This window comes from Nannospalax galili, unplaced genomic scaffold (genome assembly GCF_000622305.1).
Source record: "Nannospalax galili isolate Female #2095 unplaced genomic scaffold, S.galili_v1.0 scaffold763, whole genome shotgun sequence".
Classification (NCBI taxonomy): Eukaryota; Metazoa; Chordata; class Mammalia; order Rodentia; family Spalacidae; genus Nannospalax; species Nannospalax galili.
The window spans coordinates 1,746,747-1,767,434 of NW_008349451.1; the positions used below are offsets into that span (position 1 = coordinate 1,746,747).

The 20,688-nt window shown below is 49.3% G+C and overlaps 1 protein-coding gene across 3 annotated transcripts; it reads right to left on the minus strand.

The window, feature by feature from the left end:
• Window positions 1-18: 18 nt before the first annotated feature.
• Window positions 19-15,193, minus strand: Mansc4 (MANSC domain containing 4). Of its 3 annotated transcripts, XR_003851678.1 has the most exons (4): window positions 14,781-15,193; window positions 9,075-9,209; window positions 3,713-5,762; window positions 19-1,847 (listed from the first exon to the last, which is right to left on the minus strand). XR_003851678.1 is itself a non-coding variant. In XM_008846900.3 (3 exons), exons 1-3 carry the CDS (start codon window positions 15,013-15,015, stop codon window positions 5,107-5,109), a joined length of 1,026 nt encoding a protein of 341 aa, XP_008845122.2. In that variant the 5' UTR covers window positions 15,016-15,193; the 3' UTR covers window positions 3,583-5,106. The 3 variants fall into 3 exon arrangements, 2 of the variants coding, with proteins under 2 accessions (XP_008845122.2, XP_017657099.1); XM_008846900.3 differs by lacking the exon at window positions 19-1,847 and having other exon boundaries at window positions 3,583-5,762; XM_017801610.2 differs by lacking the exons at window positions 19-1,847; window positions 14,781-15,193 and adding an exon at window positions 10,977-11,180 and having other exon boundaries at window positions 3,583-5,762.
• Between the last annotated feature and the right edge of the window lie 5,495 nt (window positions 15,194-20,688).

Genomic DNA, 20,688 nt, shown 5'->3' on the forward strand with positions numbered 1-20,688 from the left:
CCCTCCCCCTCCCCCTCCCCCCCAGCGGCCATAGCTCAGGAGGGAGACAAGGTGTGAGGACCTGGAATTCCGCTGGAATGACACTGGAGCACTACCCCAAGTTTACCTGCCAGTTCCGTGTGGAGAGGGGTCGCGGTGTTGGAGCTTGAACCCATGGCTTTCCCCCAGGCTCCGCATACTGTGCCTGAGCCATGTCTCCCAGTCCCGGTTCAGTAGTTTCAAATGGATCTGCAGTATCTAAACATTGTATGAAATCAAAAGTAGGCTTTGGCGGTAGTGGGGCCAAAACCGATTGTACAGAACAATCAGAGCCTGGAGTATAGAAGAAGACGGGGTGGGGGGTCGAGTTCCACTGCGTAGAGTCGTGAACGAAAAGCCAAAGATATAAATGACATTTTTAATCACATGTACAGCACGTTTTTGAGAAACACCTGCAGGGTCTGAGAGAGGCAAGGGATGGTGAGCTGGAGGCCAGCCTGGGCTGCCTTGGGGCTTTCTGGGCCCTGGGCCCTGGTGTGAGCTGCTTGCTCATCCCCACCCTCCCTGCCAGAGTACGTGTGGGAAAACAGTGCCTCCCAGAAAAGCACCCTCCAGACCCTGCTCCCGATGCAAGCTTTGGGGAAGGGCGGAACCTGAACCCAGATCTCCTAAGAAAGCATTTAGACTGGGAGTGGTGTGCACACTTGTAGTCCCCAGACAGGTGTTCCAGGTCAGCCTGGTCTACATAGTGAGACCTATTTCAAAAAACAAACAAAAAGTTTGTTTGCTTTAAAAGTTTATTTTTAATTGTGTGTGCTCATTGGCATGTGAATGTGTGCACGAGTGCAGGTGCTCTAAGAGGCTAGAAGCATCAGATCCTCCTGAGGCTGGAGTTAGAGGTGGTTATAATCCACTTGACATGGGTGCTGGGAACTGAGTGGGTTTCTGTAAGAGCAGTATGTGTGCTTAACCATCGAGCCATCTCCAGCCTCCTTAAAAGTTTTAGGTCATACCACCAAAGACTCCTGTGGAGTGAAGGAACCCAGGAAAGGGTTGCAGGGAACACTCTGGACATAGCACTGAGGTGGATGGATTGGGGAATGGGCCAGGTGTACGTCAAGTAGCGTCAGATCAAAGCATGGGCACCTTGACTGAAGTAACCTGACCTTGCCTTTCCCCTTGGCCTGTGTCACACCTGATAGAAGTCTTTAAGGCAGGAGCTAGTCCCAAAGGACCTGACCCTGACCATGCTCTGGGTAGGGCTCTGCCACATGGTATGGGTCCATTTGGCAGCTGAGATCAGGAACCTGGCAGCCACACTTCCATGATGGAGCCACAGTAAACACCTCGGACAGCCAGGTGTGGTGGCCATACCTGTAATCCTAGCACTCGCAAGGTCGAGAGGCTAGTGTGGGCCTCATCTCAGAAAAGACCCTGTCTCAGAAAACCACCCCCCAAAACCCTCAGATCCTTTGGTCATGAATGGGAATAGTCTGTGTAGCTGGTACACACAGAGTCTGTGAGGGGGTGTGGCCAGATAAGGGGGTGGAGTGACCCCTGAGGTGTGTCACTGGGAGCCTGCTTCTCCCCCTGGGCGTGTCAGCCTGTCTCTGCCCTGTCATGAAGTGTAGCTGGGTAAGTGGTGTTTTCCTGAGCCCTGGGTTCCCCTTGCCTGGGGCGCTTTTGCAAACACCAAACCTACAGTTGGGTGGAGTAAGGATGGCCTTGGGGTACACCATCCTTGCAGGTGGGCCACCGCAGCTGACCTGAGGATTCAGGCCGCAGTCAGGAGTGGCAGGAGCTCAGTGGTCTTTGTAGCCGCTCCATTTGCTTCTTGACTGGTCTGGTGCCGGTGCCTCTCCAGTTATCTGAAGGGAAAAGACCCGGCTGAGGAAGTCTTGTGTTTGTTTCCTTACCAAGCAGGTGCTGTTTTCTCAGATTACAGTCATTTCTGTGACATTCTTCTAGGAAGCAGCAGCAGCTCTAGATTGTTGGAAAGTCCCTAAGCAATTCACACGAAATTAAGTTATTTGAAGCTAGGCGTGCTCATACAAGTGATCTCAGCACAGCTCCTACAGTAAAAGGGGTCAGAAGATAAAGTCTTCCTCTGCTGCATAACAAGTTCAAGGTCATCCCAGGCTCCAGGAGACCCCGACTCAAAAAAAACCTAAACACTGTGAAACATTTAAAAGAATGCAGATAAGCTGTGGGGGCAATTTCCTGAGTTAGTTATTTAAATGTAATTTTAGGGGTGTGAGTAGCTCAGTGATTGAGCACCCTGTGCAAGGCCCTGGGTTCAGTCCTAGCACTACCACTGTACGTAGGTATGTACATACATCAGTAGGTAAAAAGTTGTGTTTTAAAATTTTATTTGGTTGAAGCTGGGCGTGGTGGCGTATGCCTGTAGTCCCAGCACTTGGGAGGCAGAGGCAGGCTGATCTCTGTGAGCTCAAGGCTAGCCTGGTCTACATAGTGAGTTCCAGGACAGCTGGGGCTACAAAGAGACCCTGCTTCAAAAAGATTAAAAAAAAATATTTTTTTTTTAAATTTTTTGTTTTATGTGTATGAGTGTATTGCCTGCATGTAAGTAAATGCACCCATGTCGTGCAATGCCCTTGGAGGTCAGAGAGGGTGTCATCAGATCCCCTGGAACTGGAGTTATGGATGCTTGTAATGGTTGTTAGCTGCCATATGGGTACTAGGAATTGAACCCTGGTTCTCTGCAAGAGCATTCAGTGCTCTTCAGAGACATCTCTCCAGCCCCCCCAAATTTGTGATTTTTAAATCTTGACATTCCTTGCACAAATGGCACAGCTGTTTTATCATGTGTTTAGGAAATAAATTGATAAAATTTATAAAACCTATTATGAATCATTAGTAAGTCAAAGTGAGTTAAGTTTAAATCAGATTTTTATTTTCGGTTGATATTCCACTGGTAGGGGTTTTCTGTACTGGGGGTAGGGGGGTGTATGTGGGGGTGGACGGAGTTGGGGAGTTGGTTCTCTCCTACTGTGGGTTCCAGGGTCCAAAATCAGGTCGTCAGGCAAAGCTTTTACCTGCTGAACCATCTTGCTGGCTCTACTTTTTTATATTAAAACAAGCTGCCACTTTGTACCAGAGTCAGTGCTACATGTAGAGAGAAAGAAACATCTCCTAAGCTAGTGGATAATTTGTTTTAACACCGAGAAAGCTGTTCTTTTAGTAATGTTTTTCTTTTAGTTTTAATGTTTATTTCTCAGTCATATGGTGGCTACTCTTTTACTTTATTTACCGAGGAGGAGCACATGCGGAGGTCAGAGGACAGTCTTCACGTGGCTTCTCTCTTTCCAGCATGTGAGCCTCAGGGACTGAACTCAGGCTGTCAGGGTTACGCAAGTACCTTGACCTGCTGAGCCATCTCGTCCACCTACACCCAGGTTGGCCTTGAACTGCTGGTTCTCCTGCCTCTACCTCCAAAGTGCTGGGATTACAGGCAGGAGCCACCATTCCCAGCTTTAAAAAAAAACGCTTTTCTGGGCCTAGAGAGATGGTGAAGTGGTTAAGAGCACTGGCTATCCTTGTAGAGGACCCGGGTTCAGTTCCCAGCAACCACATGGCAGCTCACGACCATCTATAACTCCAGTTCCTGAGGATCCACAGGCATTGCATGATGTGGATGCACTTACATACATGCAGGCAAAACACTCATACACATAAATAAATGAAAAAAATTTTGACTGCTTTTTTTCCTTACCATGTTGAGAACAACTTGGAGCCTCGTGCACCTGAAGACAGTGCTCTCCTACCCAGTCTTGTGTAGGAGTTCCTTGTGATTCTTCATCCCTCCTGGTTGTCTTCATCCTGAGATGAAAGCCCTAAAGTTTAAGGCCATTGGAGACTTGAATTACATACAGTATTCTGTATTATAGAGTCTGAGTGTAAGAGTTAGGGACTAAGTGGTATAAAAGGGAGCTGAGAGCATGGCTCAGGTGGTACAGTGCTTGTCTACCATGCCAGAAGCCGTGGGTTTGACCCCCAGCACCGCATAAACCAGGCATGGTGCACGCCTGTAATCCCAGCACTCGGGAGGTGGAGGCAGGAGGGTCAGAAGTTCAAGGCCAACATAGCTACAGAGCAAGTTTGAGGGCCAGACTAGGTTATAAGAGACCCTGCTTCAGAAAAGAAGAGGGTGGGGGGTCAGCAAGGTGGTTTAGGAGTAAAGGTGCTTGCTGCCAAGCCTGGTGACCGGAGTTTAATCCCCAGGCTCCAAAGGATGGAAGGAGAGAGCTGACTCCTTCAAGTTGTTCTCTGACCTCCAATACAGGCACCTTGGCATATATTCCTGTGTAGCCACCCCAATAAACAAGTAGAATAAAGGACAGTAGGGTTGGGGGTGCCCCTTAGCTGGAAGGTGCAGGTGCCCAGCAGGCAGGAAGCCCTGGGTTTGATCCCAGCTCTGCAAAAGAAGAAAGAACCAGACAGAGTTACCTACACACATGAGGACATGGCATCCACATGGGAGATGGAATGAAAATCTTCATGCTTTATCAGCAGAAACAACCCAGAGAACCCAAAGACCTCGGTCCTGTCATCTCAGCCCAGAGACTGTCCTTGGTACGGTCGGGATCAAGAAAGAATCAACTGCACATAAAAACCAGGAAGTGTTTGCTTGTAGGTCAGTGACTATGTGCAAAGCACTCAGCAGTTTTATTACCAGGTTACAACTTGACCAGGAAATGAACATAATGATGCCACAATGCTCTTGTTTTAATGTGTATTAAATAGAATGAAAAACCGAGTTTGCGGACTGGCCTTGAAACCAGACCACCTGTGTGCCCTCCTCCTTTGTCTGTCTGCTTCCACACCTTTCTTATGGTTCAAACTGGTCTTGAACTTACTATGTAGCTGAGACTGACCTTGAACTTCTGATCCTCCTGCCTCCTGAGTGCTGGGATCACAGGTATGCCCACACCCAGCCTCTCCCCCTCCCCACTTCCTTCCCTCGGTTCAGAAAATGGAAATCAGTTTTAGCAGGCTTGTCCTTCTGGTAGGATTGGGTACGTCAGAGTAGCTGAATTTTCTAACCAAGCTGCCCTTTTCCTATAGAAAGCTGAAAATGACTCCTGAACGGTCCTTGCCTCACTCCATCTAAGAGCTCCCCTTCAGTGTATCATTCTTCTCCCTCTGCCCGGACTCTAATCTCTGCTGCCCCAGTTGGTACTGGTCCTGCTCCTGCTCCTTCCAGTGGCTTCTGGACACCCAGATGACCACCCAGCAGCCGAGGCAGACGAGGGCGGCACCCAGGGCCACAGAAGCCAGCCAGGCCTCTGCAGTCAGAGGAGCCGTGTCCTGCGGCTCTTCGTTCCCAGATGTGTGGTTTCCGCTGTGGGACCCTTTCGTTCTGTTGAGTAATTGTTTGCTGCTGTTGAATCGGGATGGGATGGGCACCTGAGAGAGTTTCGTGCCTAAGGGCCCAAAGAAAGGTGTGGTCTTGTTCCCTAGATTGGGGGTGAAATCTGTGCGTGACACGGCGCTGACCTTGGCGGTAGAGACATTTGGGGAAATGAACCTTATCCCCAAATCTGTGCTTAATTCCCTGAGGTTTGTGTTTGCACCCAAATCTCCATGTGTGGGCAGGGCCTCTGTTGACGGCAGCATGCGGTTTTTTGTGTCTTCAAATGGCCCTTCGTTGTCTAGATTCATGGCTTTTAGAATCCGTAGTGTGTCCCTGCTGTCAGATGAGGAGCGGGTATTTAGATACGCCGGAGGTGACTGCTCAAAAACCAGCAGATCTGGATCTATACCTGAAAGATGAATGAGATCATTTGCTTTAATTTCTTCATAATTTTTATTTACTCTTTGACAATTTCATATACTTAACAATGGTTTATTTTTTATTTCAGTGAGGAATCCTTAGGCATAGCTTGGAGAAGTGTTGGGTTTTCCCTCCTTGAATTTGTGAACTAGGCTAAATTCCAGGTCTACCTCTGCAGACTTGTTAAAAGGCTAAGAAGCAGGCTGGTTCATCTGTTTGTCTTAACTTCCTGGACGCTCTGCTGTGAACAAAGAGGCTGAACGGAAGGAGAACCTGTGCCAGGTCCTTATGCAGCCGTGAGTGTGGTGGGGAGAGCTGCAGGCCCCGCAGCCGTGGGCGATGCCACACACCACCCTAACATCAACGGGGCGTGCTGGAGAAATGGCTTAGCGGTTGGGAACACTTGCTACTCCTGCAGAGGGTTTGGATCCCAGCATCCACATGATCGCTCACAACTGTCTGTAACTCCAGTTAAAGGAGATCCCGTACTCTCTTCTGGCCTCCATGGGCATCAGGCATGCATGCGGTGTACATATATGCATGCAAGCAAAACACTAATACACATAAAAATAAATCTTGAACTGGATAAAACAGGGCGGGGGGGGCACTCTTCAAAATCAAGAACAAAGTCCTTATCCCCAAGGGTCCTGCTTTGGTCGGTATTTTCTCCTCCTGTGTGTCAGCTTCTGTTGGGCATGTCCAGTTTGCCTTCAAAGGGGATGAAAAAAAAATTCCGTGAGCTGTTCAATAGTCCCTGCCAGGGACACTGTCTGTCTGCGTCTCCTTCCCTCCCCTCTCCCCTTTCTGACTTTGGCCTCTGAAGCAGTGATTTGTCCTGCATCATCTTGTCATAATTATGCTTCTGACTTCTGACCATCTGTGTCCCCGTTACTTGTCCTCAGACCTGTGGGACGCCCTGACTAGTGGACCTGGGCCTCCCTTGGCAGTCTACCCACACTGCCTGCCCATTCTTGACTTCTTTTACTGGTTGCACATGTTCCACGGTCTCCTTTGGTCTTCAGATGTTCTCACTGTGCCCCTGTAGACACCCACACAAGAAGCTGTCCTCAGCTGTCCCGACTACACTGGTGGCACCGAGATCCAGGTCGCCATGGCTTCCTTTCTAGGGCTCTGAACTGGTTTCTCCAGTGTTCTACCTGGCATGTCTGCCTGGACACCTCACGTCATCTCCAAGTACACCGAAGTCAGAACCCTGACCTCTGCCTCTTGCTCCAGCCAGTGCCTCGTTCTGGTCCTGCTCCCACGGCCCACCCTGGACTCTGCACTGCGAGCTGGCTTTTCACTCTTCATCCTCGATTTCCTTCGCTTAAAAGGGAACTAAGGGCTGCTGGGGGCGTCAATCAGCAGAGAGTACTTTATAGCTTGCACAAGGCTTGGTCTGATTCCCAGCGCTGTGTGCACGCACAGACACACACACTCCTGTTGAATCTTTCTGGTGTCCAGGTACATGTCCTGCTTCATAACAGCTGTCGTCATCTTGTGGTGCTGACGCGCCCGCTTTCCTACCCTGCACCCTCCTGTTGCCTATTTAGGACAAGGTAAACAAACTTGCCCGCTTTAGTTTTAATGTTTTCTCCTTGCATTCCTTTGTTGATTCCTCATTTCTATTGCTCTGGTTGAGCCAGGGCCTCACTATGTAGCCTAGGCTGACCTTGAATTGGGGGTGCTCCTGCCTCAGCCTCCAGAGCACTGGGATCATGTGTGTGCACTTCCATGATCAGCTTTGCTCTCTGCTCCTGAGAGTCAACCTGAAAACTCTGCCCATTCACACACACACACACACACACCGCCCTCTGTTCAGCTGCATTTCTTCTGCAGGTCCTAGTGTCTCCTTGTAGCCAGGCCAGGTGTCACACTGCCTGGGGCTGCTTCAGAGCTAGTCACCTGCTCCTGCCTGGCCTCCAACCAGAAGTTGGCCCAAGAAGAATGGACTACAGTTTCCTCTTGAAGCTTTTGTACTAAGGCAGTATCATGTTTGTGCGTGCGTGTGTGTGTGTGTGTGTGTATACTTCTACATGTCAGTGCACATGTGGAGATTGGAGGACAGCCTGGGGTGTTATTCCTCAGGCACCATCTACCTTTTTTATGACACAAGGTATCTCCTGACCTGAATCTCCCTCAATAATCTAGGCTAACTGGCCAATGAGACCCAAGGATCCTCTTGTCTTCCCAGTGCTGGGGTTATAAGCACACACCACTATGCATGGCTTTTTATGTGGGTTCTGGGGTGTGGACTTGGGCCCTTGGGCTTGCCAAGCAAGCACTTTACAGGTTGCACTGTCTCTCCAGCCCCACTTCACAAAAAAAGTGTGGTTGTAATCTGCAACACTGAGCCTAATCTGGGGTCTAGGTAGTCAGTACAGTACAAATCCATGAAGAAATGTGTCTTCTTTGCACTTTGATGCAAAAAGCTATTTTGTTTTTTGAGACAGGGTCTTGGTGTGTAGCCCTGGTTGGCCTGGTATTCACTGTGTAGTCCAGGCTGACCTCAAACTCGGGGTAACCCTTCCATCTCTGCCTCCTAAATTTTGAGATTACAGGTATGTGCTACTATGACCAGGTATAAAGTCTTTGATCATTTTTTACATTTGTCATTTGTGTGTGTGTGTGTGTGTGTGTGTGTGTGTGTGTGCCACACGTGGAGGTGAGTGGACATCCTGTGGGAATTGGTTGTCTTCTTCCACCAGGTAGGTTCTAGAATTCAGGTCAGCAGGCTTTGTGGTAAGTACATTTACCTGTGGAGCTGTGCTGCTGGCACTAAAGTATTTTCTAATGGTCACTATTTCCACCCTGAGACAATAAAGATACGTATCTCTGGGATGTGATGCAGTGATCATCTTGGGATCATGCGATGCTGCAGTCTGCCTGGTGAGATTCCCAGTCCCTGGCTTCCATGACTATGGCATACTATCACAACGACCACAGACCTTGAACCTGCCAGTTAGCATTTGCGTTGCTTCTCACCGGTACTCAGCCACAGCAGTGAAAACACCACTGTAGCTTCTGCTGAGGGTTCTCAAAATATGAGAACTACGGGCTTAAGCGCTGTTCAATTACGTATGATTTGTTATCTAGAATGAACTCAGCACTGCAGAACGTGCCAGGCTGAAAGAATCTCCTTTCAGTTTTCTGCCCCAGATGGCCAAACCGTTTCTAGACAGAGGCCACTGAGAAATAAAGGCTTATGACCGATGTGTTATTCCAGCCACTTCCCTAGGCCGTGCGCCTTTGCTGGAGTGCTGCCGCGGTCTTCAAAAGCCTGGCCCAGTGGAGTCCTCACCTGCCGTTATGTTGTACAGAATGGCACTGGTCCGCTGCTCCAGGATGCAGCTCTCCAGGCTTGGGCAGTGGACGTGGAGGCAGTTGAGGTTGTCGTGGATGGGATCATGGAAGAAGACCGCCATGTTGCAGGAAACTGAAATGGAAACAGCCAAGTGCTTCTGCAGAGAGTCTCCATTTCCATCAGTTGTATGTATGTTTGAGACAGGGACTCACTGCACAGCCCAGGCTGGCCTAGAACTTGTGACCCTCGCGGCTGAGCCTCCTGAGTGCAGGGATCACAGGGGCACATGGCCATGCCAGGCCTTGCTACCAGTCTGATGGGCTCTGAGTAACTTCCATTTCTTTTCTGGAATACCAGGTTGACACTGTCTTGTACTACGCTTAGACATTTTACAGAACAATTATGAACTATTATGCTGAACACAGAAAATGCCTTTTTGAGAGAAAACACCGATTTCAGGTACTCTTTTGTGCATTCCTTTTCCAGAGGCTACCTGAAGCATTTTCTTGTGTTTGGTTTTTGAGACCGTCTCGCTCAGTAACCCTGGCTGACTCGGCACTTGCTCTGGAGACGAACATCAGGTCTCAGATTTGCAGCAATTACACTGCCTGGTTCCCAAGTGCTGGGATGATGAGTGAGTGTTGCCGGAGAGAATCTGCCGTCATTTCTTAGTCTCAGTATTGTATGTGCATGAAAGGTTCAGCTGTCTACACAAACCTCGGGGATGGATGTGTCAGCTTTCTAGGTACAACGTGCTCTCAGAACACTAAGGTCCGGGGACCATCAGAGACAGAAACGGGACCATCAGGGGAAAGATGCTGTAACCACAGAAAAGGCAGCCACCAGGAGGACAGAAGTGCCGACAGCCTTCCTGGGAGAAGCTGGCAGGTGGAGAGCTTGCCGTGTGAGCGTCAAGGTGTGGACCTGCCCGGTACAAACCTCGTCCCACAAGAAGCCTAATCAATGTCACTTAAAGAGACAAGGATTCTGGGCTGAGGGATTCAGTGGGTGGAAAGGGGTGTTAGACTGCCTTTTCCAAATTTGCTCCTTGAAACATACTGTAACCCAGAGTCAGATTTATTAGCTGCAAACCTTCAGTGTGTCCTCCCCAACATGCAGTAAGACTTCACTCATCACACAGCAGCCAGGACTATGTGATGTGTCAGCTTGCCCAAAGGTATCATGTACTTTAATAAAACAGGATTACAGAGGTGTAGTATCCCACTGGGAGCATGCCGGGGCTGCTGTGGCGCCGTGCTGTGGAGCCCACCCTGCCTCTCAGGAGGCTTAGCTGTGGGGAGCTCAGCTCAAGCCTTGCTTCTGGGACACCCTCAGGTTTCTGCATTCCTTATTTTCATTCCAGAGGAGAAAGAATAGGACAAAAGTTGATTGCCAATATATTGCCAACACATTACAGATTGCAGAAGAATCCTCCAGGATGGTGCTGCAAGGTTTTAAGGGAAAGGAACTTTAAAAGTTCTCATTTAATAATTAGATTTGGGGATAAGAAAGTTGTTGGTTCTGTAGAAAACTATCTTTTATTGTTTTTGTGTTGTTGAGGCAGGATCTCACTGTATAGCCTAAACTGACCTTGAACTCACTATGTAGCACAGGCTGGCTGGCCTGTTTCCTTATGTATCTCAGGCTGGCCTCAGACTCAAGGTAATCCCACATCTCAGCCTCCAGAGTGCTAGGATCACAGGAGTGGGCCGCCACACCTGGTTTATAGGGCGTGATCTTCAAAGATGTTTTCTCTGGAGCCTTTGGTGCACACCTGTAAACTCAGCATTCCAGAGGCCAAAGAGGACCTTGTGAGCCTGGGCCAGCCTGGGCTACTTCAAGGAAGGGACAGAGGGAGGAAGGAAGGAAGGAGGGAGCTATTTTGTATGTCTTACGTACATTTAGGAGCTCCAGCTCTACAGAGTGTGGTAAGTCTGGGCTGCTGCCTTCCTGCCATTTCTTGTCTAAAAGAAGTAAGCCACATTCGCAGCCCCAGAGGTCTGAAATGACAGAGTGTGCCTATGTGACAGCAAAGTTCTGAAAATTCAGGGCTGGAGAGATGGCTCAGAGGTCAAAAGCACTAGCTGTTTGCAGAAGACCCAGGTTTGATTCCCAGCAACCACATGACAGCTAACAACTACCCAAAACTCCAGTTCTAGGGGATCTGATGCCCTCTTCTGACCTCCATGGGACTGCATGACACGGGTGCACTTACACACATGGAGGTATAACAACTGCACACATTAAAAATAAATAAATATAAACCACATGGCTCAGTGGTTAAGAACACTGGTTGTTCTTGCAAAAGACCCAGGTTCAAATCCCGGCACCCACATGGCAGCTAACAGCTGTCTATAACTCCAGTTCCAGGGGACCCAACGGCCTCTTCTGTCCTCCTTGGGCATTGCATGACACGGGTGCACTTACCTACATGCAATACACACATACACATAAAATAAAAATTAAAGAAAACAACTCTGGAAATGCAGGGCTACTGTGTTTGTGGTGTGTAGACTCAGGTAAATCCGCACCATGGAACAATGTAGAAAGGGGTGACATGGACTTAGGGGACAAGCAGTCCAGAAAGTGGAAATTTAGATTGACTTTTTTTTGGTGTATGTGTGTGTGTGTGGGGGGGGGTTAATGTGGGTGTGAGCATGCCACAGCATGCAGGTCGAAGTCGGAAACAACAGTGGGTGTCCACCTTCACCTTTCACCTTGTTTGAGCTGGGTCATTGATGTTTCGTACCCCAGGCTGGCTGGCCTAGGAGCTTTCAGGATTCTCCTGTCTCTACCTCTCCTCCGCCACTTGGGGCTGCTGGGATTACAGGTGTTCACATTACTAGGGCAGGCTGGTTCTCACACTTGTCCTGTAGGCACTTTAACTGTTTTATGTTTATTTCAACAAGAATTTAGGTAGCCCGGGCTGGCCTCAAACTCACTAAGTAGCTGAGGATGACCTTGAACTTCTGATCCTCCTGCCTTCGCCTTCGGGGTGTACACCACCTACCCCAGCCTGGGTTTATGTGGTGCTAGAGATGGAACCCAAGGCCTCTGGTACCCTAGGCAAGAGCTCTACCATCTGAGCTATGTCCCTAGCCCTTGACTATGTTTTGAAAAGACTGAGCTTCATTAAACTGGTTCTTTGTGCCTTTCTAGCTTTGGAGGTTGTGACCTGTGACCACCTCTCACAGTGTGACCCTGGGCAGTATGACTGTACTCTCTAACAAGCTCTAAATTTTATTTCAGAAATTTGCATGCTTAACTGGGTAAGAGACATTGGCAACTAATAATCCGTATCAACAAGCTGGAGAGATGGCTCAGAGGTTAAGACGCTGGCGCTGCTTTTACAGAGGACCTGGGCTTGGTTCCCAGCACCCACATGGCAGCTAACGACCACCTGGAATTCTAATTCCAGGAGATCCGATGCCCTCTTCTGGCCTCTATAGGCAGTGCACATATGTGCACATAGATACACTCAGGCCTACACACATACACATAAGGTAAAATAATAAATCTTTTAAAAGTGAAACCAAATTGCTATTAAATTATGGTTAAGAAGGTGGACAGCCATGGGAATGGAACTTTTCTCAAGCAGCCTTAAAGCTATGGGAAGCTGGGATAAATGAAAGACATGCAAAACTGCAACAAAGTTTCCTTATTGAAAGGTTTTGTGATTTTACAGATGTTTATGCCCAGGTCCCACTGACAGAGAAAAAAAGTCTGTTAGATAAATTTAAAGGCTGGACTCTCTTTTCTATTTAGCATACATCTCCCTGTATGTTTTGAACACGATCCACATCCTCATTTCCTATTCAAGACACCCCAAATTTCATAACCTATGAAAACGCATTTTATAAAACTGGTATGATAATGTCTCCAAAAGTTATTTTTTAAAGGGAAACTATTAAACGAAGCACGGTGGTGTGTGCCTGTAATCCCAGCACTTGGGAAACTGTGGCAGGAGGATCAAGAGTTCAGGGCCAGCCTCCATTGCAAAGTGAGTTCAAGGCTGCCTAGGCTACATGAAACTACATCTTAACAAAACAAAAAAGCCAGGTGTGGTGTTGCATACCTTAATCCCATACTCAGGAGGCAGAGGCAGGAGGATCTCTGAGTTCTAGGTCAGTCACGGCTATACATCAAGACCCTGTTTTAAAACAAACAAAAACAAAAAGCCTAGTACATAAATAATATTTTTAAAATAAATTATTATAAATTATTTTTTGTTTGTTTGGCTTTGGTTTTGATGAGACAAAGTCTCATGTAGCCCAAGCTGGTCTTGAACTCTTCATTCCCTTAATTCCAGCTAAATTCTGGGATTATAAGCCATAGCCATGTCACCCAAATTATTTTAAATATTTTGGGTTATGAAAATGTTATTAGTTATCCCTGGAAGGAATATTTGCGCTTAGCACTTTTTTGAAGTAGACAGGATCCCTGTTGACTCCATAGTGTTTACCAATGCTACTTTGGAAAAGCGCCTTCCCGGAGCCCCTCCCCTCATCCCGGAGGTCCTCCCTGGCCCTCTTCCTGGGCCTCATCCCCCGACAGGCCCCTTGGGTGCTCCGCGAGCCCTCCTGGCTTTCCGTCCTCCCTCCCGGCTCACCTCCTCTCTCCCGGCTCTCCGTCCTCCCTCCCAGCTCTCCGTCCTCCCTCCCGGCTCACCTCCTCCCTCCCGGCTCTCCGTCCTCCCTCCCGGCTCACCGTCCTCTCTCCCGGCTCACCTCCTCTCCCGCCTCTCCGTCCTCCCTCCCTTCCCGGCTCTCCGTCCTCCCTCCCGGCTCTCCGTCCTCCCTCCCGGCTCTCCGTCCTCCCTCCCGTCTCACCTCCTCTCCCGCCTCTCCATCCTCCCTCCCGGCTCTCCGTCCTCTTCTCCCGGCTCTCCACCCTCTCTCCCGGCTCACCTCCTCCCTCCCGGCTCGCCGTCCTCCCTCCCGGCTCTCCGTCCTCCTCTCCCGGCTCTCCGTCCTCTCTCCCGGCTCACCTCCTCTCCCGCCTCTCCGTCCTCCCTCCCTTCCCGGCTCTCCGTCCTCCCTCCCGGCTCTCCGTCCTCCTCTCCCGGCTCTCCGTCCTCTCTCCCGGCTCACCTCCTCTCCCGCCTCTCCGTCCTCCCTCCCTTCCCGGCTCTCCGTCCTCCCTCCCGGCTCTCCGTCCTCCTCTCCCGGCTCTCCGTCCTCTCTCCCGGCTCACCTCCTCTCCCGCCTCTCCGTCCTCCCTCCCTTCCCGGCTCTCCGTCCTCCCTCCCGGCTCTCCGTCCTCCTCTCCCGGCTCTCCGTCCTCTCTCCCGGCTCACCTCCTCTCCCGCCTCTCCGTCCTCCCTCCCTTCCCGGCTCTCCGTCCTCCCTCCCGGCTCTCCGTCCTCCTCTCCCGGCTCTCCGTCCTCTCTCCCGGCTCACCTCCTCTCCCGCCTCTCCGTCCTCCCTCCCTTCCCGGCTCTCCGTCCTCCCTCCCGGCTCTCCGTCCTCCTCTCCCGGCTCTCCGTCCTCTCTCCCGGCTCACCTCCTCTCCCGCCTCTCCGTCCTCCCTCCCTTCCCGGCTCTCCGTCCTCCCTCCCGGCTCTCCGTCCTCCTCTCCCGGCTCTCCGTCCTCTCTCCCGGCTCACCTCCTCCCTCCCGGCTCGCCGTCCTCCCTCCCGGCTCTCCGTCCTCCCTTCCGGCTCACCTCCTCCCTCCCGGCTCTCCGTCCTCCCTCTCGGCTCACCGTCCTTCCGGAGGCAGCAGCTCCGACTGCACTTCTGGCCGGTGTTCTCCCAGTAGTACTTGAGGAACCGGGCGCCCAGCCTCTGCGACTCCTCCAGGTCCAGCAGCAGCCCCGGGAAGCGGCGGATCCAGCAGTCCCGGTACTGCACGGTGGGCGAGCAGAGCCGGTGCGCGGTCCTCGCCGGGCCCAGCAGCAGCAGCAGCAGCATCAGGCCCGCGGCCGCCGGCGCCGCCATCTCTCTGGAAGACGGGCGGCCGGCGCGGCCTCGGGGCAGAAGCTGGCGCTGAGCATGGGGTCGGGGTTCGGGCCTCCGGGCTGGGCGGAGGGCGAGCTCCCCCCGGGCCTTCGCGGAGGGGCGGTGCCCCGCACGCCTTTTCTCCCGGCCGAGCCCCAGGCGAGCCGGCCTCTCAGGTCTTTCCAGCGTCCTGACCCTGGTCGGTTCCCCTCCTGGCTTTTCTTCTCCCTTCAGACAAGAGTCACAGACACCTTTCCAACGCAAAAATAAAGGAAACCCTAGTCAGGAGTCTTAATGAGAAAAACAGTGTTTCTGAGGCCTTCTGACCTCAGATAAAGGGAGCCTGTTTCACAGAAACAAGACCTTGTTTTGTGAGGCGTTCTGTAGGCTAAGGAACTGCATTTTGTTCCCTATCAGCTTAAAGTCCTTTGAATTTAAGTTCTGGTGTTCAGGCCCCTAAGAAAACCAGTTCATGTATTACTTTAAAATTTTATTTTTCCCTTACCCGGATGTGGTAGCCCACGCCTTTAATCCCAGCACTCGGGAGGCAGAGGCAGGCGGATCTCTGTGAGTTCAAGGCCAGCCTGGTCTACATAGTGAGTTCCAGGACAGCTGGGGCTACAGCTGTCTCAAAAAGACCAAAAAAATTTTTTTTTTATTTTTCCCTAAAAAAACTTAGAAAAGAAAGAAAATTTAATTTAGTTTTACATTTTAATTGTTCAGTGATTGTAAAACTACCACGTGTAAATCGTAATCATTTCTTGGAGCCAGTGACAAGCTTTCTTCTGAAAAGAGAACTAAAGATTCAACCCCACCTCCACCCCCAAATGCTCACCCTGTAGGTGGAATACAACACCCGGTAAAGGATACATGTTTCAGGGCCAGTGAGATGGCTCAGCAGGTACAGGCATGAACTGTGCAAGCCTAATGACCAGAATTCATCCAGAACTCACATAAAGGTGGACAGAGGGACCAGCACCACAAAGCTGTCCTCTGACCTCCACACGTGTGCCCCTACCATACATAGACACAGACAGACACACACACACACACACACACACACACCCCTCACCACCACCACCGCCGCCGCCAACAACTGTATATGGACAGACAGACACACACACACATACACACACACACCCCTCACCACCACCACCGCCGCCGCCAACAACTGTATATGGTTCAACCAAGAGTAACTGCAATTTAGAGTAAAAATTATGAGGTGGTTTAAGGAAGGGGACAGCCTGCCCTCTGAGGTTACATAGGCCAGTGATGAAGCCTGTTAGAATTTGGGGTGAGAAGGCGACGTGATAAAGAAGTAGAGATGGAATCCGACCTTCAACAGATGCATCTAGTTTTTAGCCAGAGGGGTGCGCTACCTTTCCTCAGGAATGGAGGTTGGGCATAGGGGTTGGGGAAGGTCTGGGATTTATAGGTGGACCCAGAAAGTTCCAGAAAGGGGGCCACACCTTTCTGGAGTCCCAGAAGGTGGGGGCCTTCCTGGGTGGTGTCCTGCCCCTTCCTGGGATCTGGGAAGGAGAGATGGGGAATTCTGATAGGGGAACCAGGTATCTTCTGCTGGGTGGTTGGTAAGGAACCAGATCTGCAAAGAAACGGATAAGAAACCACATGTCTTTTGCTAGGGGCCCTGTGTTCTGAGGTAGACATATCCCTCTCCTGGAGTGGGGAGGCAGTCTGGGGGAATGGTCAGTTCAGTCACTTGTCAGGCTGATTTTCCTTCAAAAAATGTGCACAGAAAGGAACGGTATCTCTGGCTGAAACAGAACTAGTTACTATAAAAAACTGTGTACTAGGAGTCTGGGCGAGGTGGGGCACACCTTTAGTCCCAGCACTCAGGGAGGCAGAGGTAGGCAAATCTCCTTGAGTTGGAGAGAGCAAATTCCAGGCCATTGGGGCTACAGGGAGACCCTGTCTCAAAAAGACCAAAACAAACAAACAAACAAAAACGTGTACTAGAGAGGTGGAGAAATGGTTTTACATTTCCAAACATGAAGAGATTTCCTTCAACTGCTGTGAAGACGGGCCTGTGACAGCTGAGGGCTCCCAGTCCCACAGGCTGCAAGGTGCAAGGTGCCATGTTAACTTGAAGGATGAAACAGCTGCCTTTTGTAGCTGCTTTCTTTTCTTTTACAGATCTATCTGAAATTAAAAAGGTTTTTTATATCTGAGTGACCTAGGTGTATGTAAATGCACCTGTGTGTTGCAGTGCCCACGGAGGCCAGAAGAGGGCATTGGAACTGGAGTGAAGGATGGTTGTCCAAACCCAGGTTCTCTGCAAGAGCCACAGTGCTCATAACCAATGAACCATCTCTCCAGACCCTATTATCTGTTTTCTTGGTGATAATGAACTTTTGGAGTGAAGTTCTGTACTACGCCTTAATAAAGATGAAATGGGCTGGAGAGATGGCTCAGCGGTTAAGATACTGGTTGTTCTTGGAGAAGACCTGGGTTTGAATCCCAGCACCCACATGGCAGCTAACAACTGTCTGTAACTCCAGTTCCAGGGGATCCGACAGCCTCTTCTGTCTTCCTCGGGCATTGCACGACATGGGTGCACTTACCTACATGCAGGTAATACACACATACACATAAAATAAAAAATAATAAAAAAAGATGAAACTTTCCCTAATCTTCAAATCTGTGTTTCTTAAGCTTTTTGCATAGTGATGAGTTTATATAATTGACCCCAAAATGTTAACATGCTTTGAATTTGCATCTTTCCACCTATTTCCTAGTGGAATCTTCTCACCACGTCTTTTAATTTTTAGTAACATAAATAATGGATTATGAAGAGGGGAACACTTGAGGCTGAATATTCTTTAAAATGATTTCACTTTCTCATAAGCAAAAATTCCATCTTGTACTAACCCTAACCTTGCACATATAAAATACACTAAAATGATAATCACTCCAAAATTCTTGTAGAAAAGGTCAGTCCAAGGGCTGGAGAAATGCTCATGGGTTAAGAGCACTGGCTGCTCTTGCAGAGGACCCAGGTTCAGTTCCCAGCACCCACATGGTGGCCAACAACTGTAACTCCAGTTCCAGGGGATCTGACACCCTCTTCTGACCTCCTAGGGCTCTGCATGACATGGGTGCACTTACATGCAGTCAATACACGCGTATACAGGAAATAAAAATAAGATTTTTTTTTTAAAAAGAAGGGGTCAGCCCCTTGTCTCCAAGCTGGTTGTTCCATCTCTTTTAAGGGGAAGAGACATTTCCCAGGGGCCAGCCAAGGGACAGATGTGTAGGAAAAGTTGCTTTGTGTTTTGTGGGATTCCATGGCTGTTTCTACTGGGGGTGCTCTTGGGTCTCTCATGACGCCCAGTCTTTCGTGGCTTTCTTGTGTTCCCCGCTGGAATCATGGAACAGTCCACAGTTGTTCAACCTTTTGCTGGCCAGTGGTATTCCAGTGAAGGTCGAAGTCCCAGGGGAAAGGCTTGATACAGTTTTTGTGGTGATTACATAAAGGTGGAGTCTAGAAACAAGTAACATCTTAGGGCTAAGTATTTTGAAAAGAGAAGTTAGACAGTGGAATGTAGGGGCTGAGGGCATCCACAGAACCTCAAAACCTGCCCCGGTGAGAGGAAAGTGCAAAACCAGGATGCCTCAGAAAGCGAAGCAAGAGGCAGCTCATCACCATGGTTACAAATCCCATCAATCACCCAGAGAGGTTGACTGCACACGGGCCATCGGTGATACATTACAGGGCAACATAGTGAGACCCAGTAACAAAAGTTAAAAAAGAGAGAAGAGAGCGGGGAATATGGCTCAGTGGTAGCACTCTAGGCTAGGGTTTAGTTCCCAGCACCACAAATAAAGTTATAATGACTATACACTATTCCACTCTTTATCAGTACCCACACTTATTTGGCACCATAGCTTTCTAAGCTATAAAACATTCTAAAAACTGGGAACTCAGGGGATGGCTCAGTTGACAAAATGCTTGCCTAGCAAGCATGAGGACCCCAGCACCCACATAAAAGGCCAAGTGTGGGGCACAAGGTTGTAATCCCAGCCCTGGGGAGGCTGAGACAGGTGGATATGTGGGGCTCACTGGCCAGACAGCCTAGCTTACTAGATGAGCCCCAGCTCCCGGTGAGTGCCTATCTCAAAAAATAAGGTACACAGCACCTAAGAGGCAATGCTGGAGGTTGACCTCTGGCCTACACACATGTGCACATGTACAGACACACACACATATGCACATAGACATACATACACAACACAAAATAAATAAAAATTTCTAAAAATAGTATTATCCACACAAAGCCCTGAAGGACAGTGGCACACAGTACTCAAATTCATAATTATATTCTTGGGGCGGAGAGATGGCTCAGCGGTTAAGAGCCCTGACTGCTCTTGCAGAGGACCCTGGTTCGATTCCAAGCACCCACGTAGTGGCTACAAACTGTCCTTAACTCCAGTTCCCGGGGAATCCGAAGCCCTCTTCTGACCTCTGCGGCATTGCACACACGGGTGCACTCACATACATGCAGGCCACACACTCAGACATGTTAAATAATAAAAATAAAATATTTGAAAATAATTATATTCCTATTTTGCATTATGTTGATTTCCATTTTTACCACTAAAAGCTATACTTTAGCAAACATTTTGTATTAAGATTTTTTCCCCACCAAGTCCAGGAGTGGTAGCACATATCTTTGATCCCAGCACTCAGGAGTCACATACATGCAGGCCACACACTCAGACACGTTAAATAATAAAAATAAAATATTTGAAAAAAATTATATTCCTATTTTGCATTATGTTGATTTCCATTTTACCACTAAAAGCTATACTTTAGCAAACATTTTGTATTAAGATTTTTTTCCCACCAAGTCCAGGAGTGGTAGCACATATCTTTGATCCCAGCACTCAGGAGGCAGATAACAGGAAAACCCCTCTGAGTTCAAGGTCAGCCTGGTCTACTTAACAGGTTTCAGGCTACACAGTAGGACCCTGGTTCAAAAAAAAAAAAAAATTCTGTTTGATGGTGAGTCTTTCGGGCCTTGGGCGGGGGGGGGGTGGGGCGGGTCATGGTTCCCTGCGGAACAGCCGTGTTCATTGTTTTGATGATTAGTCAATCACGGATCTATCCAGCTTAAATCATTACATTAAGCAATACTTTCACAAAGCCTCAAAATAATGCAAAGGAGTTTATATTGCTTTGTCTTTGCATGTCTAGCTTCCTAGAATACTCAGTGTGTGATTTACTAAAACGATTGGATCTTTGAAGATGTCCCCGGTCCTCAATAATGTCATTGTGTTGGCAAGGGCCAAAAAGCTTGCAGGATTATTGCCCAGAATTGTCAGATAACACCCCAGATTGCAGTCCAGCCTGATCTCACTGTGTAACGTGACCGTGTCTCTCTAATACACAGAATTCACCGAGCTTGGCTTTTTGGTCTGTTTTTAAAAGGCAAGAGAGTACCAGTCTAAGGCATATCTGTGGCAGGAAACAAAAGCATCCATTGGTAAAGATTCTAAAGAGCCAGAGAGACTAAGAGCCTGTTCTTCTGGTGACCCACTGAATCCTGCCTTGTCGCTGATGGAGGCACAGGCAGATCCAGGTCGGGCATCTTTGATGTCAGCCCTCCCAGCAAAGTCCCGGCTTAATGTGTAATGGTGGATGTGCCACTTGCC

Excerpts from the sequence above, each read along its gene's own strand:
- Mansc4 (XM_008846900.3), bottom strand. The coding sequence starts at position 15,015 with ATGGCGGCGCCGGCGGCCGCGGGCCTGATGCTGCTGCTGCTGCTGCTG. Across the intron at positions 9,210-14,780 it reads CTGCTGCCTCCGGAAGGACG|TTTCCTGCAACATGGCGGTC; the intron begins GTGAGCCGAGAG and ends TTTCCATTTCAG. Across the intron at positions 5,763-9,074 it reads TCTGTACAACATAACGGCAG|GTATAGATCCAGATCTGCTG; the intron begins GTGAGGACTCCA and ends TTCATCTTTCAG.